This window comes from Nannospalax galili, unplaced genomic scaffold (assembly GCF_000622305.1).
Source record: "Nannospalax galili isolate Female #2095 unplaced genomic scaffold, S.galili_v1.0 scaffold790, whole genome shotgun sequence".
Taxonomy (NCBI): domain Eukaryota; kingdom Metazoa; phylum Chordata; class Mammalia; order Rodentia; family Spalacidae; genus Nannospalax; species Nannospalax galili.
Genome location: NW_008328334.1, coordinates 291,615 through 312,939, shown reverse-complemented (window position 1 = coordinate 312,939; position 21,325 = coordinate 291,615). Strand labels below are relative to the sequence as shown.

Below are 21,325 nucleotides of genomic sequence, written 5' to 3'. Positions count from 1 at the left end.
AAATATTAAATTTAATATTAAATTTTAAATGTTCTTTATAAAACAATATGATATTAAAGTTTATCAAAAGTAAAATGATTTCTTCAACTATATTTATGATGGATTTCAGCTTCCATATTCACATAGATTTTACATATTATTGTATAATTCAGTGTGATTCATGATTTTATTTAAAAATTGCTCTAGCTAGGGGTGGTGGTGCATACTTGTAATCCCAACAGCACACAGGATGTAGAAGCAGGCAGATCTCTGAAAGATCAAGGGCAGCCTTTACTATATAACAAGTTCCATGCCAGCTAAAGGGTGACCCTGTCTAAAAATACTAATAAAAATGTAAAAGTATAAGTAAATCTAAACTATTAGAGGAAAAGTACTTAGGAAATGCTTCAGGAAAATATTTTTATGGAGGTCACAATTGATAGAATCAGAAAATACTTTTTTTCCCAAATCACCAAAAAATCACTAAACTATGATTTATAATTTGACTATGACACATAACACCTTCTTACATAAATATAAGATTAAGAACTCTTGCTTGCTCTGTTTGCAAAACTGACACTCCCAGTCCCAAAGAAATTTACTCTGAAATGGCAGGATGTCAGCCAGTGTTTTATATTCTAATTTTATCCCAGTCTGTTTCCTAACCCAGTGACTTTAGAATGAAACACACACAAGATTAAACCACCCGGATGCACATGTGCAAACAATGAGAGGAATTTTAGAACTCTGTAAATTACCCTACGAAACACATAAAACACATATGAGAGTGTTGTTTATTGACCCATTTGGTGAAAATTCCTTCCCTTCTCTGATTTCAGTAACTAGATAAACTAATTTAAAAAGAACAAACCTGGTATGCAGATATACACATGTACACACAAAAATCCATATCTGAAATTGTGGAATTTTTGCCATAAAAATTGACAAAGTAGATGATCTTAAAAGTGTGAATAGTTTTGATATAAATACACATATTTTAATTCATGTATAGTTTTCATATTATGCAGGTTGGGTAGAACATGTACAGTTGAATAAACAAGTTTAAACTATATTTTAACAATATTGTTTGCAGGGGAAAATTTTTAATCAAGAAACAATAATTCCTTGAGCTTTCTATCACTCTATTTTAATGAAGTTTAACTTTACACAACATATATCGTATGTAATTCATTACCTTCCTAGTTTTATTGACTTTTGAATGAATGTCAGCATGATATGAAAAGTATAATTTAGTTTAAAATTCTCATTTTATATATTGCTTTTATTTCATCTAATTACTAGACTTATTTGATTGATTTTTAAATTGGATTGATTAAATGTTGTGTGTCCTAGTGGATAAATAAGAGAAACAAACAAAACAGATATTTACTCTTTATATCTTAGGAAGTATTTATAATTTATCTTTCTAGACTGTAACATAGATAACATACACTTTCTGTATGTCACATCTGAAAATACATATTTGCACCTACTTTATGACACACATGGTCCATATCACCCCCGCCCCCCCCCCCACCTGAGTAGCTTCCCTCTAATCCTCAAAGGTACAGCCTTGATTTACTTACAGGATTAGTTGCCACTAAAGCCTGGTTGTTGGCCACTGCTGTGAGGTGAATGATTGTCACAACGGAGTTACAAATGAAAGAAAAGAACAGGTTTTTGTGCAGGGTAATCCTTTGGCAACTTAGACTTCTACAAGAGAAACAAAGTGTGTTGACAGCACAGAACATTTTCACATTTTTTTGTTCAGTGTAATTCAAGTAAGGTACATTCTCAATTCATAGATGCCACACTCATTTTGGAAGAGTTATTTTGTTTATCCATAATTTTCCCTATTGATAAAATTGAGGGGAAACGTATAGCGGCTTAAAACCCAGATGTGAATGAGTTACTGTAGTGGAGGTATGCATGGGGATGGGAAATCTGCCTATATAAGATTTCTACAATAATTTTTTTCTGTTAAATTCTGAACATTATTAATATTTTAGTTCATTCTGAAAAAAGTGAAATTGGGATTCAGTGAAGTTTAATAATAAAAAAATTAATTTGAACATTTTGGATTTCATCTGTGAGATTCTCACATGAATATTATGCTTTTAATTGTATCACATCATCTGTTTTGATTCAATAGTCTGTGCATTCTTGATGTAGTGATACTTATACTGAACAGTCATGAAAAAGATGCCATTGTATTTAGAATAGATGTATTGATTTAAAAAAATAGGCTCAGAAAAGATTGAGGTCCAGACAACCATAAGACAAAAAAAAAAAAAAAATAGTTTGACATTTTACCTTTTACCTTCTGTGTGAAGCATAGAAGAACTAGCTTTCTATTTTTACATAAAAGTAGATTGGGGAAAAGGTGTCATTTAGGGATGCAGCTTTTCCAGTTTAACCCGCAAACACTTTCAGATGACAACTTTACCCACATTCAAGGGAAAATGCCAGCACTATTTCCTTCATGAAACATTCAATTGCAGTTTTACGTTGGAATATAATTAAGAGTAACAGAATGAAACCTATAGGAAGTTAAACACTTCATGGCAAAGGCAAACACATGTGTAGGAATATATGAAGAATCATTTTGTTGCAGAGAAATAGAATCTCACATGTATTTTACTGACAATTCTCCCTACATACCACAAAGATTTCTACTTTGAAAAGTATAAGATTTCACATTATTTTATCATTTCCCTTTACCGTAAAGACAGACTGTGTCCATGATATTATATATCCCAAGGTTTCCATGTTTAAAAATACAAAAATCAGACTATTTTACTTTTTAAAGGCCTGTAGTTATGTAACTTTATATATAGCACTAGTATTTTAAAGAATGAAGAAATCAATATAACCCACACTAATGCTCATGAATTGATGCTGAATTCTATCAGTGGAGATTTTTAAAAAAGACTTCATGGGCAAAATACTTCTTAAAATAAGTATGTGTGATTGAGACAGTCATTTAACAGCAGGTACACAGACCTAGGTGCATTCCATCAAAGCGGAAAGAACTGAGACTCCTACTTTTTATTAGAGTCAGTGATTTTGACTTGGCTTCTGGGAGAATAGAAGTAATAAGAGGAAGGCAGAGATCAAGTTTCATTTACTGAGTACTCATGATGTTCTGTAGAAAAGAAGAAACTCTGAGAATTTTTGAAGAGTAGCATGAGTCTTATCATCATTGAAAGAAAGTCAACATGGAAAAGTAGGCCTATTTAAAAAAAATTCCATAGCAGTGACATGATTCTGTCATTGAAAATTGGAGTAATTCAACTATAGATGAAAAGGCCTAGTTAAGAATATTCTTTTCCAGTCTTTTATATTACATGTAATACATCACTCTGCTATGATCACTCTGCTATGGTGAAAGTTATGGAAACACTGATTTTGCCACATGGGCTTATTTCAAACTGCCTGATAAGCACTTTCGTGACATCTACAGAATGCCAACCATTGTTTAGGAGGAACTGCTCAACTAGGCAAATGTGTACTTTTTTTAATTAACAAAATAAAGAAATGGTATCATCGGGGGAAAATATTTTCCTTTGTGGGATTATTTTGACTTTTTCTGATGAACACTTTTCTCTCCAGGAATTGAGTAAGACATACAGGCAAACAACATAATTTTCAAATTATGACTAAAAGACTAGTAAACTTTGCTTGAAACACAAATTTTTAAAAAATTATTTAATAACCACATGATTAGAAGAAGCATTTCATTACAGCTTTAACATATTCAATAACAATTTCCTGACAAAGATGCATCTCTTTCAAAAGTGGCTGCAAACTTTTAGGTTGACAGTTGAATTAATACAGTCATACAATATTGAACTCAGTTATCAACCCTATAAAACATGAAACTGAATGAGGTTTTAACCTTAAAAAAGATCTCCATTTCATTTTTAAATATACTGTTCCCTACAGAAAGACTCGTTTTTAATGCTACTAACAGTTGGATATTTGCACATGCATCTCTAATATTTATATATCTGATTATTAATAGTCACATTTGGTTACACTCGGATCCTTGGCAACTGAATATGGATATAAAGTCATCAGCTAGATTTCAATGGTAATGTTTATCACCTCTACTAATTAACATGAAGTAAAAGCACAAATATTGAAATCATGAAATGTAAACATAAAAGAGGACTTTTAAAAATAACATTTGCCCCTAGGCTAGTCTAAGTTATAGATAGATTCAAGAACAGAATTAGTAACTTAGTGAAGCTTTGTCTCAAAATAAAATTTTTTAAATGTGCTGGGGATACAGTTCAGTGGCGTGGTGCCTGCCTAGCATGCAGAAAGGCACAGAATCAATCTCCAGCACTGCTAATTATTTAGCTACTTAAAATAAAAGCTTAAGAACTGTGATATTTGCATGCTACAGTAGTTCAGTAAGAGTAGATAGGCACTGAGAAATATAATAGAAACAACATTTATAATGATAATAACAGAAAATTGTAAGACTATATTAAACTTCACCCACCCAAGACTCAGGGACCATCGTGGAACAGGGGGCAGATAAACTATAAGAGGCAGGGAGGAGGAGCAGACCATATGGAAACAGAGTCCTACAAACTCCTGGGACCCTGCTCATATGAACCTACAGCAATGGTTTCAGCATGCACAGGACCCATGCAAACTCAGGAAGATAAAATCTGGCATAGAACTGGGAAAATGAATGACAGACCCCAATCTTATCAGAAGAAATATTGGCAACTCATTGCTGCTAGGTGAAGAAAAGCTTATTTTTCTAAAACAAGGGACTCTAGATAGGCTGACTAGACCTCAGTGAATGGACTTGCACAGGGGACCATTTCGGGACACTGATTTGATTCAGTGGGCCTTAACAGGGATGACAGAGAATACAGGCTCCAGTGGGGTTGGGGGACTATGGGAGGGTGCCGGTGGAGATGTGGGTATAAAGGTGATTGAGATTGTTTGAGATGTTCTGTATAAAATACACAAAAATTCAATAAAAACAAAAAAATTTTTATCTGTACTACACAAAAAGAGAATACATGAAATTCTCAAAAAATAAAATATGAAAACAAAAGATTGTGATTAATTGATATTAGTTATTTACATATGGAAATATTAGAAGGGACTAAAATAAAATGCTATGCATAGTTGCAAATTGGTAGAGTGCTTTGTGTACATGAAAACACCTTACTTTTTTATGATGATATGTATTTCTTTTTAAAATTTTTATTTATGTGTATGAGTGTCTAGTCTGCATTTAGGTAAGTACACTATTGTCATGCAATGTCCGTAGAGGCCAGAAGAGGGTGTCAGATCCCCTAGATCTGCAGTTAAAGATAGTTGTGAGCCACCATGTAGGTGCTGGGAACCAAACCCATGTCTTCTACAAGAGCAACCAGTGCTTTTAACCACTGAGTCATCTCTAGCGCCAATAATCTATATGTCTGTTTCCCTCTGAAATCCCTTTTTTTTTTTTTTTTTTTTTTGTGATCTGACTCCTTCCCCAATCTGTCTTGAATGGTCAAAACCTAAAATGATCAAAACCTCTAATGATGTGATTATTATAAGTATGGACTAAAAATGGCTTTGTAGTCTCTTACTATATGATAAACATCTGCTACATTTTTTTCCTTGTTGTATCCAAACAATGTCATTCTGGACAAACATTAAATTCACTTACAATTTAAAGTTTAACATTAAAATCAAACATGTAGGAAGCAATAATTTTATTATGGAGATAAAAAATGAATATATTATAAAATTTTATGAATACTATGGTGTCTGTAGATATCAGCCTCCATAATTCAAACCAAAGATCTTTGTTTTAATATCCCTGATTTCCAGCTGAGTTATCCAAACTGTTGCAATAAACTGGATCACTGTCAAATCATTTCACTTTGTGTTGTGAAAATATATCTTGCTGTCTAAAACATTGGCCTATAAGCTTTAGTGTCTTCCATTTCTGCCTCTAGGCACTGTGTAAATTAAACAAATACATACAGATAATATCTGATGTATGGTTTCAATCAACAATGTCTCCCAGCAAAAAGGTCTTGGAGTCATCTAGTGATGCATACCGTGCCCTTCTAAACATATTAACACATACAAGTAGATTTTTATAGATAAAATCAACTTGTAAATGAAAATCAAAATGTAGTTAGTAAACCAATGGCTTACTTTAAGGGACATGTTAAAATTCTGAGTGACTGAACCCTAGGCTTTGCATATCCTAGACAAATCCTCTACCACTGAGCTAAACATACATAAGGATATTTTTTTGAATGTTAACCTATGTCCAATTTTACTTACTCCAAATTCTCATTTTAAGCACATACTAAAAGCAGTTAATTATAAACTTTGAAAATATTTTACTAAAAATTTGTCTCTTAGGGCTGGAGAGATGGCTCAACAGATAAAAGCACTGGTTGCTCTTGCAGAGGACCTGTGTTTGGTTCTTAGCACTCACATGTCAGCAGAAAATTGCATTTCAAGTTTCAGAGATCCGGCACCCTTTTCTGACCCCCAGAGCTTTGTACAAATGGGTGCACTTTCATAGATACATGCATATGCACAAAATAAAAATAAGAAGAAAAGCTCTCTTTCCTTAAATTGTAGAACACCCTTTTCTATTCTAGCGTAACCACAAATAGAAAATGTGATTTATGAGCCTGGATTGTTTCAAACTCATATTCTCTTCAGATAATTATTTTAGAAGACCATTTCAATATGAAATTTTGTCAAGCAGAGTTATATAGGCAATTGGTGCAAGTGTATCAGTAATGCCTTTCTAATCTAACATGTCTTTTCAACTCTCTGTTGGAACTATTATGAGCAGCAGCATGAAGTCAGTAATGTGGTTCTGAGTGGACTTTGAAGCCTGACCTGACATTCCTGACCTTCCTTTCTCCTTACGGTGTGCAGCTAAACAAGTCATCAAAGATCTCTCATCCTCAAGTTCCTTATTTATACTATAGAAATCATCATATGATTGTCTTGAAAGTTCAGTGAGCTAAACAATATCATTTGTTTAGCATAACTTTTAACCTATGGTGAACACTAATGTTAACTATTTTTTAGTGTTGTTGTCAGGTAGATAATTTTAATTAAACACTCTTAATAGTTTTCTGACTCAAATAATGAGTACTTCAAATTTTACCTCAGTAATATAAAACATCCTCAATATTAAAAAAGTATGTTTTATATAACTCAATGAATTAAAAAAATAATAAAAACTTGCCATCTTTTTGTTACAATCACAAGAATTTAGGATTTAGAAGACAATTTCTATGTGATGAATGACATTTAATCAAACAACCTTAAAAGTTCCCATGAAGTTTCATCCTTTTCATATTTATTTTCAAACTATCATTGTAACCCCAATTATGCTGCTTCCTCTCCCAAACTCTGCAAACAGTATGGACAAGAACCTTGCTTTTATTTTCCATTTGGTTTTCATGTTAGCTAAGGAATTTTCAAAGCACTTTCTCAATGTTAATGTGAGCAACAGACACTATAGGTGGAAGGAGCACAGGAGGTACAACTGCAGCCTGACCACAGAGCACTGTTTTCTTATTCTGATTTATCAAATTTAATTATCAAATGTTCAGATCTTTTCCCACTAAATCACTAATCATGTACTTGAAAGGATAGGTCATGCCGATCTGAACACTCGCAGAAACAATATGCAGAAAACAATGAATATACCAGAATGAGATTCTATATTTCAATATTTTGTGTACTGAATAGAATCGGGTGATGATCAGATCATTAAAACCTATTAAAATATCATTATCTTTTCATAAAATTGAAGAATATTGCTCAAAGTCATACATTTGTTAGATGATTATTTGTGTCAGGAAAAGACACAAGACCGGTGACAGTTCTTTTGGAGCTGCTTGTGACCATTTGGACACATTACAAGAAGCATGTGCCTTTCCTCCAAGGTACTCAGTGGAAGCCCTTGTGTGGTGTTGGTCTTCTATCATGCTCACACCTCCTCCACCCTTGCCCTTTAGAGTGCCTCTTCAATGCAATCCAAGAGTTCAGTCCTGCGCAGGAAGCAGCAATGTTCATTTTGTGTGGTCAACTAGCATCCTCTTATCTGTGAACTGTCTCATTTAACTGCTTTCCCTGGTCTCCTAATGGGAAGGAAATCAGATGAGGAAATACTCATTTGAATGTTTATGTTTCTTGTACTCTAGAAACAAACAAAAGCCTTTTTAGAGGTAACTCCATAGTGGTAGCATTCCTCAGTTATTGAGCCTTTAATGCCTCCCAGGCACAGAGATAAGCAAACTTGAGTCATTATGTTAACAACCTATTAAAATATCATTATCTTTTCATAAAATTGAAGAAGATTGCTCAAAGGCATACCTTCATTAGATGATCTGCTGCACTGGAAGATCTTAAGGAAGCAATGAAGACTTTACCTACTTAATTATTCCATTAGTTACTATTTGTTGCTGTGTAGTAATCTATTGGGCACTGTTTCTTGATTCTGGAGGAACAGTTGTGAACTATCCAGAGCAAGACTCTGACATGATGTTATTCTTATCACAGTGGGAGGCAAATTGAATCAGAAGTTAATGTCATTCTCAGGACTGGTGTGTGCTTTTTTAAAAATTAAAATAGGATTAAAGGAGAGAAAAGACTGGGCAGAGGAAATGGAATGTTCATTATAGACCCAAACAACAGAGAAGAGGACTAGGCAGGGAAAATGCCCTGGGGCCAGGCCATGAACTTGATGCTTTGGGGATCAAGAACACAAAGCCATAGCATAAGGTAACACTCTATTCTACAGAGAAGAAAACTAAAGAGAATAATTTCAAAATAATTTCTTTATTCTGGGGATTATATTCTCTTAGGTTGTATTTATTTGTCTGCTTCCTAATGGAAAATGACTTACAATACTCTATTTTTTTAATTTTCCTCATTGCTTTTAAGATTAAGTTTTTGACATTTGAATAGTCATCAGCAGATTCATGAGTTTTGTATTTCCAAAGCACTAAAGTGATGGAACAATTTTGAGGGTTTACTGTGACTTTCTCATACATAGGCATATTTGTATGTACGAACTAAAAATATAAAGTATGCCTATAAGAATGGGGGACCAGACTGAAAAATAGATCAATTTTTGGAAGAAATTGACTTTTATTTCTGTTCTCTCTTTTGAATTACAGAATTTTAGTGCATTGAAACAGCTTTATTTTTTTTTTTTGTCAAGCAATGGTTCCTCAGCCTAGATAAAATAATTTAGAATTGTTGTACACCATTACAGTTTATGGACACTTAAATAGCAATGCCCTAGTTTGCTTTCTTTATAAAAATATTTTTGTAATTATTTTTATTTTATGTGTATGACCGTAATATCTGCATGTGTGTAAGTGCAACCGTGTCTCATTCTGTGCCCGAGGAGTTCAGAAGAAGGTGATAGATTCCCCTGAAACTGGAGTTACAGGTGGTTGTTAGCCTCCATGTGGGTGCTGGGAACTGAACCTGGGTCCTCTGCAAGAGCAGCCAGTGCTCTTAACTGCTGAGCCATCTCTCCAGTCCCCTAGTTTGCTTTCTATTGCTGGGATAAGACACTCTGACCAAAATAAACTTGGGTGATAGGTTTATTTCCTCTTATATCTCCCAGGTTATAGTCCATCACTGAGGGATGCCGAAGCATGAATTCAAGCAGAACAGGAACCTGGAGACAAGAACAGAAGCATGGACCTTGGAGGAATGCTGCTTACTGGCTTACTACTCTGGCCTGTGTTCAACCTGGTTTCTTTCACAACCCAGGACCACCTGCCCAGGGGTGGCACCACCCACAGTGGGTTAGGCCCTCCCATATCACTCATCAGTCAAGAAAGTGCCTCACAGTCATGCCCACAGACCAGCCATAGAGGAAATTCCCCAACTGAGTTTCCTTCTTCCCAGGTGTGTCACGTTGACAACTGAGATATCCAGCACAATTGACTCTCTGTCGACTTGACACACACGAAGCACATAAGCACACCGCTATTAAGCTACTCCCATTTCGTTTCTTGTCCCCAAGATCTCATGTTACTATCACAATATAAAACACAGTCCAGCTTTTAAAAGTCCCAGTCTTTAAAAATTCTAATTATTTAAAAGTTCAAGTTCTTTTTAAATTTTCAAAGTCTCTCAACTGTGAACTCCTGTAAGATCAAAATTAAGTCACGTATTTCTCACTGCAAAAGGGAATAACCAGCAAAACCAAAGTCAAGCAATGTAGCTTAATATTTGACATCTGGGACTCAGTCAAGATCTTCTAGCTTCAAAAAGCTCAGGCAGCCCCACTCATCTGACTCTGCCAACCACAGCACACTTTGCTTGTCTCATAGCCTCAGGTGGGCTCCACTCCACACCTGCTGCTGTCCTTGATAGTCATCCTATATTCCTTGCATCTCTACTATATCCTGGGGTCTTCATTGCAACTGAACCTACACCTTCCAGCCTCTTACAGTGCCATACCTCAGATTATCTCCATGACCTCTTCAATTCTGTAGCTTTCATGCCACCAAAACCAGTACCATGTGGGAAATTCTTACATCTATCTATCTAATCTATCATCTATCTATCTATCTATCTATCTATCTATCTATCTATCTATCTATCTATCTATCAATCTATCTATCAATCTGTCATCTATCTATATCTATCTATCATCTAACTATCTATCATGTTTCTATCATCTATCTATCTATCTATCTATCTATCTATCTATCTACCTATCTATCTATCATCATCCTCTCTCTTCATCTATCTCTATGTATAAAGATTTTTCCAACTAAGGTTCATTTTCAAGTGGGAATAGCTTCAGTTCACATTATGCAAAATGTGAGCAGAACAGTTTTTATTATACTCACTGAAATACAGCTTAGAGATAGACTGAGTATGATTTGATAAAGAATATTAAGAAGAATTTATTTAGATAAACACTTGCGATGTTCAGCTAGAGGAAAAGTAGGGTGCATGTAGATGTCAATAACATATACTTCAGAACCAGAGTATGTAACAAACTTTTAAATGAGTAAATGGACCACAAGAGATTGGAAAGCAAGGGTGTGGTGGGCAGCATTGACAAGCTTAAGTTCATTGTTTTTGAGTTGAGCCCTCCTCAAACTCCTGACGGTGTAAAATTGCCAGGTTTTAAATGAACCATTTTAAATGACTTCTCTTGATTTCCCAAACAGGTTCATCAGAAAGATTTGAAGAAGACTCCTTGCAGGATTTCTTTAATTGTTAGAGGTCTTAAAGGTTGAATTACGTCCATTTAAGGAGAAACATTTATAGTTATGAAAAAAACGGTATTCACTTTAATTCAAGAGAAATTTGCAGACAACAAATAAAGTGAAACTTCACAAAACTGATTAAAATTATTCAGATGCAATCTAGAAACAAAGGGTCATTTGTCTTGAAATGCGTAAGTACTAAAAATTTCTTTCAGTAAGTTAAGAGTGCTTGATTCCACAACTGGATCTTTTTCCCCTTTATTTTATTTTATTTTATATGGGATTCATGTCAATAACCTAGAAAGATAATTTCTACATAATTGAATATACGGAACTTGCTTTCAGGGAGGTTGGAGTCAGTGTTTGAAACCTCAATGATGATGTTCTTTCAAGAAATCAAAACAGAACAAAAAAAAATAGAAAAGAAAATGAAACATGCTTTCCCTTACAAGTCAGGTAGATGTTGGGTGCTCACTTTTATGTGTGGAAAATAAGATCTTTTATCTGAGCTGAATGTAAGAGCCAGGATTGCTATGCTTTCTGTTTACACAATAATTAAAACATAATTTGTAACTAATTCCACTAAAGTTTATTTATTTCATATCTAGGGGTTTCTGCTTTGTTTTTCCAATGGTTATTATGAGTAACAGTCATCGCCTCTGAGGGCTTGGCAAACCCCAACGTTATGATTCTCGCTCCCCTTCACTTTGGGTTCTCTTTCTTTTTACCTCCTGCTCTGACTCTTTCCTTTAATTGGCTCTAACATAAACCAAGTCCATCTGGTGAATAGTATTTCATGTTCTCTGTTTCTAATTTAAAGCACGATGAGCACTAGACTTTTTTCTTCCCATTCTAAACAAAAAATAACAAACAGTACCCTAAGTCAACATTTTGTATAGTTCTTGTTTTTTATTAGGGTGGCTCATTGACCCTCCACTACCAAAGTGGGAGAAAAATTTCCTCTATCAAAGACAGGCCAGGAAGACAGCAGTAAGAGGAACTGAATTATGAGGCAGAATGAACTGCAGCTGGATTGTTTTACATGCAGTGGTTTCATGTGAAACATTAGCTCCTCTAGAAATTGTTGCCGGGTTACTTAGCATAAAGATAATAATTTATATCATCCCTGACTGCCTGCGAACATGCTTCATGAGGCATTTAATTCCAGCAGTTTCTGAGTTACCCTTCCTTTCTTTGATCTGGAACACAGTCTCCCACCTAATTTTACATGGATACTTCTATTGATCAGAATTTCAGAGTCATAGGCCAATTCTTTTCTTTCTTGATGGAGACAACAAAGGCCAGACAAACTCAAGGAACTTGTTGAAGGTTATAGATAAGATATAGGGAGTCAGTTCCAGACATAAGCTTCAAAGCCAATTCATGTTTCATTCCACAAAACTTAAGTGCTTAATATGTACCAGATGTTATTCTAACACCTCAAGTATGGAAAGAAAAAAGTGACAATTTCTTCTTCTCTGGAGCAAACTCTGTGTCTCTTTACATTATTTTATTATATTTTATTTATTTTAGGATAGACATTTACATACCATGGCATGTGTGTGGAGGTCAGAGAACAATGTGAAGAAATTAATTCTCTCTTTTCAGTATTTGGGTCCGAGTAATTGAATGCAGATCATCAAGTTTGGCAGCAAGCACCTCTCCCCAGAGAGCTATCTCCCTGGCTTTTCTTTAAATGGACTCAAGTGTGGGTTAAGGTACATAATAATTTGTGTCTGAACTTTTGTCTTGTTTACTTAACTATAGATTTAAACATAATTATGGTTTTAATTCAAATCACAAAAATGTCCATTTCATGTTCACTTATTTTACAAGGATATTATGACCATTTCTTTCTAAATATGATACATGTAAAACTTGAAATTTTTATTCTTCAATCTTTATTTTAAGGATCTTATGGTATAATACATTTCTTAAGACTAAGTACCTACACTGAGACCTATTTAAAATGTCATCTGAGGGTCTGACTTGAAGAATGTTTCTCATATTTCACTTACCATCTCAGAATGTATAATAACAAATTAAAACTATTTGTAGATTTGTATATTTCCATTCAAACTATCCACTTTAAAAAATACTTCAAAACACACAAAACATGACCAAAATAGGTAAAATTAGGCATGAGCCCAGACAATACTTTTATGGTTACAGGTTTGCCAATTCTGCCTGTTAGAATTCTGTTCATCGCAAGGCCATCTTCTTCATTGATATAATCACTTCACCAGTTTCTGACTCATGAATGAGCCTTTCATTTTTCTATGTTCCTATAGGTCTTTGCAACTCTACACTACACAGGGGCAATGCTGGGTAACTACATAAATGGATTTAGTCTATGGTCCAAGAGGAATTCATAGCAGCATTATTGAGCAGTCCCTAAATGGCAGGACTAGGTGAGTCTACTTTGCCTCATAGTTTTTGTGGGTTTTTTTGTTGTTGTTGTTGTTTTTAACACAATGGCCACTTTTAGAAAAAAATATGTTGTTTCTCAAAAGCAGGATCAGGCAAAGTACATGCTATTAATAGGTGATAACAGAAAGATTAAAATATATCCTATGTTTTTTAGCCACAGTGCTGCCTTAATTGTTAAAATTAAGTTATGCTCAAATTGAAGTGTGTGTCTATCACATTAGCCAACCATTGAAAGATGCTTTCTTTTTAAGAGTTCAGTGTAATGAACTGTGCATTGTAATTTTAGTATAAATTAAGGTACAAACAAGGTAATTATTTGCAATATTTTTGGAAATTTTTATGTAGAGGCTAAGAACCAAATTTATTAAGTTTGTTCGACATTCGTTTGCTTTCTAAGGCTTAATTTGTGCAGCATTGTGCCATTATTTTTAAGAGTGAAAATTTCAGCAAATGAGAAGTACTTATTTTATTACATATTGATTTTTAATTTTTAATTTTTTTACTAAATAATAAGGCTATTTATAAAACACATAGACAGTATTTCAGACAACATGAAATTTCTACCCCACCTTTTGGATTGTGGTATGTGTTTATATATTATATCTTTGACATTATCTCATACATACACGAGTTCAGCTTATAAAAAGCATTTTCCATAGATAAATTAGTTCTGAGGTTTTAAGTCATTAATCAAAGTTTTAAATTGTGAACATTGCTTGAATAGTATTTGCTTTTTGAATAAAACACAAATACATGTAGCAAAATACTAAGTCAGATTTTCTTTCATTTTCTCATCAATGGTAGGTTATCTATATAAATTTGTTTCAGCTTGAAAAAAACCTTTCACAAGAACCATCTTGTCTGATTTTACATATTTTAATTTAATTAGTCATTCATTCAAGTTACAAAACAATCTTACAGGTTCTCAGGTCATGCTATGAATCTGGTATTGGAATAACTGAATTCAATATTCATTTTTGTACATTAATGTGTTCATTGTGTTTGTGTGTGTGTTTGTGTGTGTGAGTGTGTGTGTGTGTGCGTGCGCATGTGTGTGTGTGCATTTGTAAATATTTGTATGTACATGTATATAAAGGCCATGGGTCGCGCTGGATGTCTCCCTCAATCACTATCCATCATACTTTTAGGACAGGGTCTCTCACTGAACTAAGATCTTGCCAATTCAAGTAGATCAGCTTGCCAGTAAGACCCTGGGATTCTCCTGTTTTTATCTCCCCAGCGCTGGGACTGTAGGTACCTCCTCCAGCAACTGATGTTTCACATGGCTGCTGGAGATCCAAACTCAGGTCCTCAAGCTTATGTAGGAAGCACTTTACTGATTGAACTACCTCCCAACACACCACCTCAACAGTCTTGATAAGGTTGGAATGATTTCTGTCTGAAAACCTTGAATGACAATGAAGATTATTGATCAACTAGATTCACTACATTCTGTTTCTCTGTTAAGATTCTTTAAGACTTAAAAAAAAAATGAGCCTTCAATTTCTTTCTTTTTGCTATTAGACAAACTCTATTCTTAATTATATTCAATTTGATTCAAGAAGTCATATATTGAGAACTATGTATTTAATCTTTTATGACTAAATATTCTTTGTACTTGGATGCCATGATCAAAGTCTGTATTGTTTTATTTAATTTCTCCACCTTCCTAATAACCCATTTCTTATGACATAGTGTTTTATTTTCCATTGAGAACTGAAGAAACGAGCCATCTGATTAGATTCATAAAACTGTACTTTTATTGCCCAGTTTGGCTTGCAGTATTGTTTTCCTTGGCAGCCCCACTTGTCTTGTGAGTTCACTGAGCATTTTTTCTATTATCTCTTAGATTCTTTAACACAAAGAAATTTTCCTAATTTTGCATTTCATTTGATGGGTACTTTGCTTACATCAGTGCTAAATCGAAATATGCAAGGACATATGGCCTAGAATTCCATGAGACCACTGTTTTCTTTTTTACTATTGGTTTTGAAATACAATGAAATTTTTATTATTATCACCTTCAGAAATGTAATGTCCTTGAATGTTTTGGCTTACTAAATAAAGAACATAAAGAAATAATTGGATCTGAAAAGTCCCAACTGTAATGTTTTTCAATTTAAAGAGACAATTGTCTCCCATATGGTATTAACGTTTTACTCCACGTCCAGTAAAATTAATTACAGTTTCAGTAAGGAATTCCACTGAGGAAATCGTTGACTATAGCTCAGTTGGATAAATACATTTAGCCAGGCTAGGGATGAGGGAAAGGAAATCAACAGGATTCAACAATGGCTTTAAGTTTATATGCAGTGAAATAAAATATCTAATATTTAAAGCAAAGAAGGACAAAGTGAGATCTATATTTTATCCAAATATTTAAAGATATTTTCTGGATGCATTCTTTTACAGATGAATAAAGGAAACAGAACTGTTAAAGTTACATAGGACCAAATAGGTAGTGATTATATTAAAGATGGTGTAAACTGGATTTCAGATGGACAGGAAAAGGATTATAAGGAGAAAAGGAGAAAGAATGCAGATTATCATAAAATTTCTGGTGACTGCACTGTTTCTAGTGATGTCATCAGTGAAAGTGGGTCACTCTTAAATTTGGAATAATTAGATGCTATGAATTTGTTCTGAAAATGTTGATTTTAGAAGACTTTGAGATATGTTTCATCTGATAAAAGGTATATACTCTTGACCAAGAGGTTTGAAGACTGAACAATATAAAATGCAAAGTATTTTATAAATAGCAACTAAAATATATTGTGAAATATTGGAAAAGTTATGGCTGGAAATGCCCATTGTAGTGATTCTCTATTGACAGAAAAAACTAGAAGCAATATTAATGCTAAAAATAGAGGTTTCATTTAAGAGATTTTCAAAATGTATTAGGTGGAATATTATTAGTAAGTCATTTAAATGACAATTTTTAAAACTTGAATGTTATGATAAAAACTTAATAAATGTTTTTATATAAACTTATATAAAGTTAAACCAAATACAAATGAATATGGAAACAAAAAAAAACACAAGGCATTGATTTTATTACATGCCAGAAGTTCAACTGAATTTGTAAGATTTCTTATTTGAAAATTAATAACGTATTAGTCCCCATAACTTAGTACCCACTGATCACACCCTCCCTCCTTAGCCACTGGTAACTCTGTTCTACAATCAACATCTATAAAATAATCCTTTCAGATTCTGACTATACAGGAGATCGTGTGATACTTGTCTTTCTATGCCTGGCTTACTGTAATTAGTGTAATACACTCCATTTTTACCCATATTGTTATAAATGGCAAGATACCATATATTATGACTGAATTTTATTCTATTTTGTATGTATATTGATTTTCTTTATTAACTCATCAATCGATGAACATTCACGTTGTTTCCATTTTTGGCTCTTGTGAATAGTGCTGTAATGAACGTGGAGTGTGAACGTCTCTTTAGCATACTGATTTTATGTCCATGCATACATTCCAGTAGTGGCATTGTTATATATATGTGGCAATCCCAATTTGGTGTTTTAGTATTTATTAGTTGTATTTTTTCCTAAGATTGCATATTTAAAACTTACTTTTCCCAAAAAAGACTTGTCTTTTAATTCATAAGACTTACAACTTAGATCACAAGAAGAGAGGTTAATTATAGCTTTATACTCATCATTAAAATGTAATCCAGGCATGGTGACACACACCTGTAATCCCAGCACTCATGAGGCTGAGACTGGAAGATCATGAATTTGAGGCTGATTAGAGCTTCAAAGTAAAACTATGTCTCAAAAAACCAAATATCAATCAATTAATCAATCAGTCAGTCATAACGTTGTCTAATTTGCAAACCTGACTCAGCTCTAGGAGTTGATTCATCAAATGACACAACTAATAGCTCTAAGAGCCAGACACTACTCCAGAACTCCAACTTCAAGTTCTTGAAAATTATCTATTATTCAAAGAAACCAACACATGAAATTGACATAACTGCAACTAATATTAGCTATATTTTTTAAAGAAAAGATATTCCTGTAACCTTACCTTGCCTAGAACTCACTATGTAGACCAGGCTGGCCTCTATTTCACAGAGATCCACCTGCCTCTGTCTCTTGAGTGCTGGGATTAAAGGTGTATGACATTGTGCCCAGTTAGCCATGATACTTTTCAACCAAAAAAAGTATGTACAATATATTTAGGTTATATCTTCAATAATATATATTAAATATGATTACTATGGTATCCTCACAAAATTATGGCACCTATAAGCCATATGTATACTAATATTAAAATTTACCAAAATTTGGACATGGAAATAAGAAGACATACTATTTGACAGGTCCTAGAGCAAAATGCTGTTAGATTTATATGATTTTAACTCATTAGCCTACTTTATTTTTATAGAGATAATATTTTTATAAAATTAGGATTAAGAAAGTTTATTCATATCTTCTCTATGTATTTATAAACTAAGGTCAAAATATTCCACCTTTTAATATCATATGATCTATATTTCATCAGCACATGAGACAAGGGTAAACCAAAAGTGACCTCAACTCATCAAAAACAGTTGCCAAATTTGAAGCATGCTTTTAATGTACTTACTTGAAATAAAAAAATATGATGAGTGAGATGAGCAGCGATGCAATAGACAGTCCATGTCCAATTATCGTCAGGTAGAACAAGTTCAGCGCAGTCTGCAATTTTTGTGATCGAAAAAATACAATTAATACGGCTATGTGCTTAAAATGTGCATGTATATAAGACAATCCCAACTGAATAACATTTATTTTTAAAGCACATGTTCTAATAGACTTATAATTACTTGCTTGCTAACCAAATACTGCTTGAATATATTTTAAATGAGCAATATCTACAAAAATTTATTAAGTAATTTATCAGAAAGTTATGTCACATGTAATTTTATTTAGGAAATTAGAAATCACATATTGACTATGAAGTAATTCATTTTTAAGCTAGGTAATACAATACATAAAAACAGCATTTATTTAAAATCATATGATATGTGATGATTTTTTTTCAGAATTAAATGCCCAATAAGGCTTTCTTTTCCAATTATGTGTTTCTTTTTCCTTTCATAAATTTGAGATGCAGAAAAATCTTAATGTGGAATCTTAATAGATGCTTTGCTTTGTACAAATGTTTTAAGGTTGTCTTGGTTTTGCATTTTTCTTTCTACTTTTAAAATGTAGGTCATAGATGTTTTTGTATAACTTAATTACCTCGCTTAAAAGGCAGAGGTTACCTGATTGACAAGTACAGTGGTAGCTTGTAGTTAATGGAATGATTACACTATGCTGATCTTCTGAAAGCCAGTGAGGGAAATGTTCCATTATCCCATTTTGCACATGAGAAACCGAGGCAGAGACTACAAGGCCACAGGGTAGATAAAGATCATAAACAGCAAATGGCATCTCAGTGGTCACAGTTTCAATAATACCCACACAGGTGAAAACACATAAGAACATTTTCAGTTGAGGTTTACTAGTGTGGCAATTGTTATGAACTTTGGCTCTAACTCCTGCTTTCAAAGTGGGAACAAGACTGGGAGAGCCCTAAACATCCAGTCAGGATGACAGCCCTCTGTTGAGGGCAGATGGAAACTTCAACCCTGCTGAGTTTATCCTGTTTGCTTAAGAACACTTTCTGAGGTAATTCTAGAATTCCACAAGAAATGAAAGTTTTCCCTTTTATGACATGTTAGAGGTGTGTTTTCTTTGGGAAATATGAAAACCTAATGCTGAGGCATTGACTTGTAACTACATTGTTACCTAACAGAATCATTTCCCCAGTGTAATGACAGAATTAATAACAGTTCTTTCCACAGATAATTTTCCTGCATTTTTCTTCTCAAATTATATCAGGAAATGGTTTTGCAGTGGAGTGGAACACTAAAATTTCTCTGATAGTGTATGGAACAACTACCTGTGAAAAGACTATCAATTTCAATTCACTGTTATTAACATACCTTTACTTTCTCATGAGTGCTGTTGTTACACAGAGTATAATTTGTCCATGTTCTGTTACTGTCTGGATGTCTAAACCAGTTTCCATCTTGGTCACAAATCTTTGTAACTTTCTCTTTAAAATTAAAAAGGAAAAATAGAAGCAAAGAAAGAAACAATTTAATAAATCTAAGGTTTCCATTATGGTTAAATGGATTTCAGAAGCACAAGAGTTAAAATTAAGACAGTTATTTACAGCAGACCTGCTAAACTTTTTTTGTTACAAATTGAAAAATGCATTTAATAAACATTAGGGTCTGTTAAATAGATGTCAAAGAGATCTGTAAATGAATTCCAGTGTTTACCTGAAGGATCAAAGTCCTGAAAGTAATCAGGGCAGTACTGCATAGACTCTGTTCCAGCTGCAACATCATTCCAGCAGAGCCATCCATCCCAAGTTCTGTTACAGTAAAGGCCTTAAAGAGGAAATAAAAAATAATGCTTACTACTCCCATGTAGTAATAATACATCAACTCTTAAGGAAGATTTCTCACTGTCACAAAGCAAAGAAGTTTACTGAAAATGAAGATATATAAAATCTACAGTTACTTAACTTCATCACAAGTAATCATTACAGTAAGTATTAAGATTATTAATAATATCCAAATTAAACTTAGAAATGACTCCCTATAAATGTTAAATTCTATTCTATTTCTCAAAGGCAATTATTTCTACAGTTAATCAGTCTTTGCTAATTGTCCCTAACCATGAGGTAATGATTAATTACTGTCCCTGTACTTCGTTTGTTAAAATAAGAAATTGGAGAGAGTTTATTTTTGAATTTGTATTTTTAGGGAACTGTTATTGGGCATTTTCTGAAGCAAATGAATAATAATCTAGTATTTGTCTTTCAACTTTTAAACCATGAAAAGTACTATGTTGGCCCCTCCTCCAAATTCTGGCTCCTTTTCAAGTGGGGAAAAATGTTAATTGTTTTCTTTAACATGAAGAGAAAGAAGCCACAATAATTCTAGTGACCTGAAAGTCTAAGTAACTTCAAAATTTTAAAAAGTGACTGAAACAACCACAGTTTTCTTTCCTGTGATTGTATAAATTTTAAAGTAGTTTTCAATCATATACTACTGGTAAAAATACATTTTGTGGCTGATCAAAGATAATTTTCCTATTATCGTTTCAGAGAGCATCTTAAATACATTCAAGTTACTGCTGTAAAAGCCTCTGTACAGTGAACTTCAGCACAGATAATGGATTACAGTAATCCATTAATAATGGATTACAATGTCTATTTTTTGAATTGTGTTTTATGGGATCTGTGTAAGAGATGTGTAGGTATTCCATTCAAAAATATGTTTGGTAAAATGGATTTCAGAAACACAAAGTTAAAATAGTTATTTGCCCTTCTTCAAGAGAATTTTTGCAAACTGTGCTATAAAGCTCTAAGAACACAGAGTAAGGAATGATCTGAACAATTTTCTCACAAATAAATTTATTTTATTATGAAACCCTTGGAAGACTTTCCTATTGCTCAATATTTTTTAAGCCTACTTTTACATATATCTACATGATCTGTTAATCCAGTAGTTTTAAAGTAATGATATGTCATAGCTAGCTTCAGTTGTCAATTTGACACACCTAGGAAGAAGACCTCAACTGAAGAATTAGATTGGCCTGTGAC

General features: G+C 33.4%; 1 protein-coding gene across 1 annotated transcript in view; it reads right to left on the bottom strand.

The window, feature by feature from the left end:
- Positions 1 to 21,325, bottom strand: part of Calcrl (calcitonin receptor like receptor) — a 99,286-nt gene that overhangs the window by 20,427 nt on the left and 57,534 nt on the right. Inside the window, exons 7-10 of the mRNA XM_008826749.3 lie at positions 19,995 to 20,105; positions 19,653 to 19,765; positions 18,269 to 18,360; positions 1,566 to 1,692 (exon numbers count right to left, since the gene is read on the bottom strand). Coding sequence (XP_008824971.1) covers positions 1,566 to 1,692; positions 18,269 to 18,360; positions 19,653 to 19,765; positions 19,995 to 20,105 — 443 coding nt within the window. The remainder of the gene's footprint in view (positions 1 to 1,565; positions 1,693 to 18,268; positions 18,361 to 19,652; positions 19,766 to 19,994; positions 20,106 to 21,325) is intronic.